At 36.4% G+C, this 10703-nt stretch overlaps 1 protein-coding gene across 1 annotated transcript; it reads left to right on the top strand.

The window, feature by feature from the left end:
- Nucleotides 1–9750: 9750 nt before the first annotated feature.
- Nucleotides 9751–10065, top strand: RB195_009112 (uncharacterized protein; the record flags this gene model as incomplete). The annotated part of the gene is made up of 1 exon (XM_064195951.1): nt 9751–10065. The coding sequence occupies one exon, from the start codon at nt 9751–9753 to the stop codon at nt 10063–10065; it is 315 nt and encodes a 104-aa protein (XP_064047096.1).
- Nucleotides 10066–10703: the final 638 nt, after the last annotated feature.

Consider the following 10703-nt stretch of genomic DNA (forward strand, 5'->3'; position numbering starts at 1 on the left):
AAGAAAAAATGAACTACTAAAAAAATTGGAAGAATTAAAAAAAAAATAAATTAAAGAAGATCACGGGGTCGCCAAAGCATTAAGTCGATTCCCTGACAATCACATGGAAAAGTCGATTATGCGATTATCAATGAAACAGCGATTTTTTTAAAGGGAAATTTCTAAAAATTTGTTAAGAAATTGTTTGCTAAAGGGAGGTACTCGGAGAACGTGTCTCAATCATGTAACTCATAGTGTTATGAGGATCGGATATGCGCTCTTTGGTAAACATTAATAATTCCGAGAAATTATCCACGAACATGCATTAAAATCTTTTTTCTACAAAACTAAGCATAAGAAAGGAGTGAGATGCTAAGGTACAAGCAAGGATCCAATGTATCCAGAACAATAACCGATGCTCAATCTACCACAACGATTTGAGCTTTAGACTGCATTTGTTCCTTTGTGAAAACTAAAAAAATATGAATATTCAAATTTATTTTTGAGTAAAATTAGGCGGAATGGAAAGTGAATAGTGTAAACACCACTAATTTGCAGTAACCGAACTTCCAGATGGTTTTGAATGCCACTCAAAGATTTGACCCAATATATAGAAATGAAGTGAAGTTATCTATAGAGCTAATCCTATAAGGTTCGAGTCTCATGAGGGAAGAAAAAGTTATGTATTGGGTAGAAGAATAGTATTCAAAGATTTTTTCCTAAGATTAATTCAACTAGAAGGTGTTGGGAAAATGTTGTACACTATTCGAGAAAGAATTTTTTTTTTGCTCTACAAGAGAGCGTTGTTGAATTTTTTCGTTTTTTTTTTTGTTGACACTTCCTTAGATCATTCCATTCAAGTGTCAAGTGGATACAAGGGCGGATTTTGAGAATCATTATTTGTTTTAATATTTTATTCTTTATTTTATTTTGTTGAATTTAATTTAATTTAACGATAGAGTCGCTTAATACATTAAACTGCATGAACAGTGCAATATAACAATAGTAGTAAAAATTTTGTTTCGCAGCATTATACGAACAAATGTAAAAAATGAATAGATCTTTCAATCAAGCGACTCAATTAGTGGTTCCTAACGTCAAAAGCAGAGTAGAAGAAAAAAAAACAACCAACCTCAAGTGATATTCAAAAAATGCTTTAAAAAAAACTTTAGAAACAAAGTGGACTATAGATTTACATAGACAAAACCTTTAAACACAACTGTAACTTGTAGCCATCGTTGCAAATAACCATTGGTGCAAATTATAGAGTTGTAAAATGAAATGATATTGTGAATGATCTATTGATTTGCGTAGATCAATAGCTGTGACAAGCGGGATTGTGGAAAATTGAAATTCTTCGGAATTATTGTACAACCTGTTGACGTGTGATTTTGCTTCGTGTGATATCATGATCCAAGAGGTATTGCAGCAGTAAGTGTTGTCTCTCATTTTTTTTTTTACATCGCGATTCGAACTTGGAAGGATTTGTTTGTGTTAGAATTAATGAATCTACTAGATTCTCAGAACAAGGTTAGGTACTTACTTAGATACTTAGATGGCTGTGTAGTTCATATATAAGGCTTTAAGGCAATGTAGTTCCCAAAAAAAATATAAGAACGTTATATACTGAGTGATTATTCTTTATTGCTTTTTATTTGTCTATAAAAGAAATTAGAGGTTAGAGGTTCCGCTTCCTGCACGATCGATCGGAGGTTCGAATCCACACATGTGCCAACCAAGCCTTTCATCCCTTCGATGTCATTAAATAAATGCCAGGCTTGTCTAGGAGGATAAAAACACTGACTTGACACATCGGCTAGCCCCCGCAAGTCATTGTATGGGCCAGTTACACGTTCGTAAACTTAAAACGATTCTGAATTGAAGTGAACGTGGGGGTGCGTCCCAAGCGGATTGATTGACGTCAGACACTTTATCCTTTATCCTTTATAAAGGAAATTGAAGAATATCCTTTAGCCATCACGGTCACAACCGTACACATAGCCCGGGAGTTGTGTGACAATTACAGTTAACAGATTTTCATTACGTTTGTATTATTATGTTTATTTTCGTCAAAACTTTACTAAAGGCATCGTATCACTAAAGTAAGGAAAGAAGGTGGTATGGAAACCTCGGGGGAAACGTGGAGTTCGAGTTGGTGATTACAGAAACGAGCATGGCACCACTCATCTTCCCGTAATTGTCGCAGAAGAAAAAACGTTCTGGGAGACGTAATTCTTTCCTACAAAATCAGCCGCAACGCACTATCTTCGTGCACAAACCGGGCGCACGAGCGAGCGGTCGATGATCTGGAAGAGTCTTCCCAGCAGCCTGCTCGAGTAAAAGCAGTAAATAAGCTGCTGAGTGCAGCAAAGCGTGTACAAGGGGGCCTCGTAGGACCTAAAGCAGCTCCCATGCTGTATTTTTAGGGCGACTAAGGGGAGCAGAGCGGGACGTTCCCGTAATCTACGAGACCTGAGTTCCACATTTTCCATGGGGTTTCCCCATTAGGTCAATTTCGTGATATGGCGAAGGAAAAACATGAACTCTACTCTTTTTCTGGGTTTCTTTACCACATTGGTATTGGTACAATTTCATGGTGCAATGCCTTTTATTGTTCGAAATCAAAGTAAGCAGAAACGGAAGATCTGCGGAGAGGAACTGGAAATTCTAAATTTTAAGGAACTGGAGAGTTTAGAATTCGTTCTACTAAACTGACACTGAATTAAAGTCGTTAATAAAACTTCAAACACAAATTCAATGACTGTTAGGACTCGGCAAAGCGCTAAACAGTCACGAAGGCCTGGTACAGATTCTGGTCGAGTACCTGAACTGGTACATGGAAAAATTTTCAGTATGTTCTGGACGGTATCAAACTGTAGAGATCAAATATCGAACAAAAAGTCGGATTTTAACTCGACGAATCAAACAGTGTGGTATCGGTGGATGGTCTCGGAGATAACACGTTCAGGATTGAAGTGAAATCTCGATTCATTCTATATTTCAAAGTATTTTATTTATTTATTAATAAATAATATTTCAAAGTAAAACGGACACAGTCACGTGCATCTTTCGCAGTAACCTGCGTTTCGATCAAAAATGACTCAATGTATCTATGCTCTATTCAATAATAGCTTATTATTTCTTAATTATTGTTATTTATCGCATCTTCCAGGGATTGTACATTATTCAAACATATATTTTTAGAATAGAATAGAATTTTTAAAATAATTTATAATTTTTTATTTGAAAGAAAATGTGTTAAATTCTCTTTAATCATCCACCAACCATAACAAACCGCTAATAGCTACAGCGCATAAGTTTTGCGATTATCCTGGGTCTCAAAAATTTTGCTAACCTTTAAGTCCAACATTCTAATTTTTTAAGTATTATTTAATACAACAAGGATTTACCAACACTTCGGCGACAACACGAATCCTACCAACTACTAATTTTAATTTAAATTTTTTGAACTTTAGTTTTAATTTCGAAACCATTGAGAGTAATTGGTATTTTCTATTAGCTGGCCGTTCCTTCTATCCTTGATGATCCTCAATATCGGCTAAAAATGCGGATATTACTGAGGAATTGTTTGTTCTTCCTGCAGCTGAGGCATCTCTTTGAAGTGCACAAAATAGAGTTAATTTGGCATAGAAAAATGAATTTTAGAAGATGACGAATGAATATCTGCTGTAACAGTGGAATCGAATATGTGAAAAATGAAAAAAAGAGGAGATTTTAGGGATTGAACAAGTCTTGTTTATCTTAATTTCAAAGACTGGAAAAGATGTATGGACGGAGCATAACCAAATTTATGGATTTAACCAAATTTGAAAGCAGAATTAATTTGTAAAATGGGTTGTTCGAAAAAAGGAATAATGCGAGGAAACATCGTATAGATAATTCTAATCGACTATTTTTGAGGATCTGAAGTATGAACATTGAGTATTGCGATAATATGGAACGGATAAGTTCTGTGAATCGGCTCAGATGAGCTCACATGTATCCATAATTTAGCAATTCATGAAGGACATGACTACTCTCGAGGGGATTCGCGTGATCACACAGCCGCACGTCGACGACGAAAACCAAAGCGCACGCGCGCTCGTGATCTACTTATCTATGCGAATGATGACGCGAATTAACGCAACCTGGAGAACGAAAGGTCCAAGAAATCATTTATCAGACCTGGCCTCTGCTTTAATATATCTAATATATATATAATATTACAATATATTTATGCTTTAATATGTAATATAATATATTTGATGCATCTAATTCTAGACCTAAAGTGAGCGAGGTAGCGGATTGATTAACGCCAGACACTTTATCCTTATAAACTTTATCCTTTAATTCTAGAAACAGTCACCAGTGTACTAATAAAAATTTCTTTGGTGAAATTTTGGAAAAAAAAACGTGAAAAACGTGTAAATCTTCAAAAATTTGCTGCAGGCACAAGATTGAGCTACATCAAATGTAGCCCGAATCGCTTAGTATGGCGTAAAAAAACGCTTATAATCGTATAAATTGTTTCCGGTAGGTATATACGAAGTTCATAGTTAGAAGTGATGTCCTCGCTATTTTGGAGTGGATTGCACAATGCTCACGGATCGGAAATTTATCGTAATCATCGCAAAAGAGGCAATAGTGAGGAATTTAACAACTCAGAAGTACCGAATGCTATTACTCATTTTTACTTAGATTCGGTCACTTTTGCTTATTTAATCTCTATTGTTTTAAACTCCAAGAAATTCCAGATATTCAGCATTTTAGCCACTTTGTTCTCATCACCTTGATCACCTTGACTACCGCTGTTCTTCAAACTGGTGGAGCCGGCGCCAATAATTCTTCCCGATCGCGTGCCAGAGTCGCCCAATGGTTTCTGCTTTAGCGTGGGACACGAAGAACATCATAATTTTCTCTGAAGGACTTCGTGAAGAACCATCGGATCGGGGGTCTTCCTGTAGTGCGCTTAATATCGCGTGGAACCAGTCACTCCGGTCTAACGGCTGTCCTTAAAGCGCAACACTCCACGAATCTGAGGTGGTACGGATTTCAGGTGGAGTATTCGTATGCGGGATAGTGGAGTATGGAGAGTTGGGTGATTCCGTCCATTTGTTCGTAATTGCCGTAAAAAAACGGCTCGGAAGATGCGGCGCGTGCACAGGGCTGGCGCGCCCCAATCGAACTCGCCGTAGAAAATAGGGCACCGGAGCGCTCGAAGCCGTATCTTCCGGGCCGCCTTTAAAGCCTATCAATTGTCCTGCCCACCTTATTTTACTGTACTTGGTAAATGCAGCAGCTTCTCTAATGTTCGATCGCTTAAGTAGGAGAGAACTTCGAATCCTGTCTCCCACTTATGTGAAGCCGGATAATCCTAGCATCACCCTATTAATTGCGCAATGATTCAATGACACTCACTACATTTTCTTGCTGCTTGCAAAATGCCCGTTTTTTTGAAGCGTAGGTCAAAGAGAGTAATACTGTGATGTTGAAGAGGTGTGCACGAAGCAATTATATGCATCTCACAGTAATTTTCCTCTATAACTACGTAATTAAACAATAACTGGTGGATGGAACCGACCCATTATTGTCCTATAGATTGGCCAACTAATGATTTCCTTAAAAAAGAGCACACGGAAATTCCCATTTTTCAAAAAGTATCCTTTTCATGGTCTAAGAAATGGTTTTGAGGAATGTCATCCAAAAAACACCCCTTCTCCCCACCTATCCACAAATCAGAAGTCTCAAGAGGAGACGTCCCAATTTCTCCGACGAAATAACCTTTTACACACGAACCACGCGATGAAAGTCACCTTATGTGCTTTCGTTTCATCATTCGCTCAGGTGTAAAGAGTTGCGTCATCGGGTAAACTGAGATCTGTAAGCACTTCTCAGGTTTTTGAGTCAAGACTAGTTGATGTTTTATCTTTTCGCCACTATTCTTGGATTCTTGGAAACTACCCATCTCCTATTAATTTATGCAAAAATACAATGTAGAGAATTTTTGTGAATGCGAGGATTAGAGATATTTTTTGCAGGTTCTGGATTCTTAGGCTTAGTAATCTTTCCTTAACTTAGTATGATTTCCAACTACATGCCTTTCAAAATTAATAACGCTTTAAGTTCATAACGCTGCTTTCGTTTAGGACCAGTGCATCAAATTTTGTTAGAACTGGCAAGTTTACAGTACTTTTCATTGTTATGGACAACATTAATGCGTCCATAAATAAATATAAATTAATTTACACATGTATCTAATCAATTATATTATCCAAATATACCTTCCAGAGGTATTGGTGTGAATTCGCACATAAAGCTTAATTTTTTAAATTTTTCTGCAAAAAGTTTCCTGGACAGAGTTTCGTCTAATACCGATTTATCTTCGCCTGTTATCCATAATAACTTGGTCAAATCATAAAGAAACATTATGGCTATCTTCTTTAGGATATTATATTTATAAAGTTTATAAAATGTTTATGAATTCCAAAAATAGGTTTCTAAATGTGTTTTGAAAAAAATTGTAGAGTTTTGAAAAAATTTCCCATTGCCTCCATAATAAAAATAAGGAAAACCCCTCGGTAATCATGCTCTGTTGGCAGATCGACACTATATTCACACATTGGGGACAATGCTCGTGCCGTGCCGTGCCGATGACGATGCCGTGAACACATTTTTTTTCTCCGATGAGGCAATGTCCAGTGATGTTTCGCTTCCGATTCTACAAAAGAATCCTTCATGAGGAATTATCATATATTTAATCTGCTCTGCAGTTTTTTTTTTGGGACACATTCCGAATTTGCAGCCGGACAATTGGTCCACAAATCAAAAACGTATGGTTCAACAAGGGTTTACTTTGTTTGAAAAAAAAAACCCGTTTGCTCGTGAATATGTTGATCACTTCTTGTAAAGTAGGAAACTCTATAAAGGTAGTTTGTACGAATTTTATCTGGAGAATTATCTATTAAGAGATAATTTAAAATAAGCTGATGGAATTGCGTAAAGAGTGTATGTGGATGACGTAAAAAGTTCATGTTCAACGAAGCAGAAAATCAAAGCGGTTTGAGGCATTTCCGATACTTTTAGCGAATTCCGTATCGTTCAAAGATTCCCAACTTCTGCTTCATAAAGGAGATTCGAAATAAAGAAAAAAAAATCTGAGGATAAGAAAGACATCCCAGGGGGACATTCTCAAAACATCGGATTGTATTTATACATTTATATTTTTACTACTTTACTTTTTTATTTATATATTTATGTTTTTTATATTTTATATTTTTTATAATTTTGTTGATTGAAATAATTTCAAGTTAATATAGTTTTGCGAATGAACTAGTTACCTATTCTCTTAAATCCCTCATTACCTAATCCCTTTTCGGTGTTTTGATAAATTTCACTCGGAGATTAGGTGGTTCCATAAGTAGATCAAAAAAAGAAGGTACAGTATGACTGCTGAAGGTTGACTTTGCACTTAAAAGTGCACCTGAAATAAAAAAAAGCTCATTAGGAAAACAAATATCAATGGATACCACTTATGTCAAATAGCTTTGGAACTAATCCTCGAACCCATTAGAATGAAATCCGAGCAAGGCAGTTTTTCATTAGCAAAAATTAAAGCAAATGAATTGAAACGCTAGACGGATTTCGTTTAAATTAAGAGAAATGTAGCGTTCATGTGAGCTTTTGACATTTTGTTTGAAAAAAAACCGTGAATTGGGATATGTTACGGTAGGTAGAGAATTGTATGTTTGGCGTAGCTTGGCGAAGCGACGAAAGCGACAAAGTATACACAGTTCAATAGCCACTGCCGCAATTCATTACACCTTTACTATAACATTATTTTTTATTTTTAGCGTTTTGTTATCTCAATATTTTATAAAAAATATTTGAATTATTCATCTATTCAAGCTGTGGACTTCTACTGAGACCAGTGCTGTTAAAAATTTAGCTACTTCAATTTGTTCGAATTTTTGTTTGGTTAAATATCCAAGAGACGAAGGCTTCGGAAAACTCAGATGTTCATAATCGTATCACTGAGGAATTGAATATCAAAAACAAAAATTCGGTTCGGAATCAATCGCTTAAGATTTTTGGACATAACAGAATGTGACCTCTATTTCAAGCCATAGAATTTTATCGTAGAACTCATTTCGCTGGTCTCATCTCTGGATAAAGAGGAAACAGGAAGGAGAAAGGAGAAGAGGAAATAAGAAGGTAAACGAAAAGACCGAAAGAAAGAAAACGAGGAATTGGTATATTCGGCCTACTCTGCTACAAATTCCTCGACGGCGAAAGCGTTCGGGACCAAATCAGAACTTTCCTACATTCCTTTTTACGTCATGGAGCCTATTGACACATCTCATGTTGTTGTGTTTGTTGTAAAAGTTAACATATTCGTCTAGGATGTGGATGTTTACAGGATAATAACTACTTAGTTAATCCAGTTCCTTTAGTTATTGGAGGATTTTGCGAGTTCATTTGCATGGAATGTTCGATGGCTTCACTTCGAAACATCAAAAAATGAAGCATTACCTCGTGTAGACGAATCTCATTCGGGCAGATAATCGAAGTGGGTGAAAAACTGGTACCCAATCCAAGGAATGACCTACGGGGGCGAAATGAGTTTATCTAGTCAGCATCCTTATTCTTTATCACATTTATAGTGCTTAATTTGTCGAACCCCAACGGAATGAATGGGTTCCGGTAGGTCTTGAGCGGTGGCGAATAATCGTCGATGACCTTTTACTGTTCCGCTAGATCCGCGAATAATAAAATAAATAAAGAAATATTCCCTACCCTTTTTTGAGCCGAAATTTCTGTTCCTCTTCTTTTTCTGGAGTTTTGAAGACAAGTACAATATATTAATACATGTATATTATCTGAAGTGAGTGTAGCGCAATCGGCAAGAGATTGCACTGTGATTGCATGATCGATCGTTGGTTCGAAACCGGTGGTGTGCCAACCAAGCCCTTCATCCTTCCGGGATGGATAAATTGGTCCCAGACTTGTCTGAGACCAATTTATCCATCCCGGAAGGATGAAGGGAAAGTGAAAAAAAACACTGACTTGATTCATTTGCTAGCCCCCGAAAATCATTATTAGGGTGTTAGGAGGTTCATAAACCTCAAACAAGGTCGGAGTTGAAGTCGCGTAGGCGTATCCCCACTGGGATTGATCATCCGTGAAGTGGACTTCATCCACTTTGTAAAAATTATCCGTCGGGGAGACAAGCTGAATTCCAGCAAGCTGAACTCCAGAGAATATTTCGATTTATTCGGAGAACCAAACAAGGAAGGCGATCACGGAAGCCTTTTATAAATCCTGATTCGTATCAGCCCATCATTCCTGATAATTAAACACAGATAAATAAACTTGGTGAGGAATTCACGTCATATATGGAGCAAATTCAAGTATTTTTCTTAATAAAATAATATTGGAAGAAAATCCCAGGAAATTGGTTTTTTTAAACGAAAATATCTTATAGAGTTGGTGAAGTTCCTTTGGAAGTTTCTCGAAGATTTGTTGATTAACGAAGCTGCACGCACAATGGTCGTTTTTTATTTAACAAATATACAGCGTCTGAATTCATTAAAAATAATACTGAAATAAAAATACTGAAAAACTACTAAAATACTGAAATAAAACTAATAAAGCTATAATCACGTTTTATTTTCGCTCTCGGAAAATATAAATTTCGCTTGAACATCCACTGATTAATTATGATAAGCTATGAGGTTATTGGTTGTGGATGAGAACAAGTTCGTTTCATCGTAGATGCCCACTGGATCTGGTATGCTAGTGAATCAAATTATTGTTGGAACAAACCAACCGTGTAGGTGCTCCAACTATCAGCTATGCTGCCATGCGTTTCATTACGTGGAACCACGGAAATTGACTGAAATTGTTTTCGGAGCATCCGTCGCCGGCGGCAACTACGAGCCTGACTACTACAGTCATCCTGAACGCCCAAGTGCAGCTCTAATAACATTAGTGGGAATGGAAGTCATGGATCAGATGGATTGGATTGGTGGTGGATTCGACGAGCGTTGTTCAGTGCTCCGAAATGAATCAAAACACTTATATCAATAGTATTGGAGGGATTTTTTTTTAAATGTTGAGCGCTATTCAGAAGGAAATAAGGTTCTGAAAGTGGATTGGGAATATCACAACGAAAGAAGAAGAAAAAAGAGAAGGAAAGGAGAAGAAGAAATAAGAAAATCTCCTATAAATCCATGAAACAGATCGATCATTCAAAATCAAAAGGTTAAGAAACACCAAATTAACCATTTTACCCTACGAAACACCTGTTTACAACCTCGAGAGCAAGGTAATAAAAGCGCAGTGAGTGGATTTTACCACACATACTGCTGTAATAAGTTATTTTGTACGAAAAATTGATCACTACTCTTTGCTTTCGATCGGTTTAACTCTTGGATTTATAGATACGTTTTGCATAACTCTTACAAGTGAAAGGTGTTCGTCATATTCACAATTTTATGCATATTTACTTGTTTACATATTTACAACTTTGGGGATTTTATATATTTATATTTTATATATTTACATCACAATTTGGGATATCTCAAATAGGAAAAAATCCAACATCTAAAAATTCTATCGAAATAAAGGGCAGTATAGAAGTAATCGTCTTCTGTATATGAGTGATTGTGACAGAATAAAGCAGAGGTAAATTCTTAGCTTTATTTGTACCATTATTTTGGATTATT

Source organism: Necator americanus, chromosome III, assembly GCF_031761385.1.
Source record: "Necator americanus strain Aroian chromosome III, whole genome shotgun sequence".
Lineage (NCBI taxonomy): Eukaryota > Metazoa > Nematoda > Chromadorea > Rhabditida > Ancylostomatidae > Necator > Necator americanus.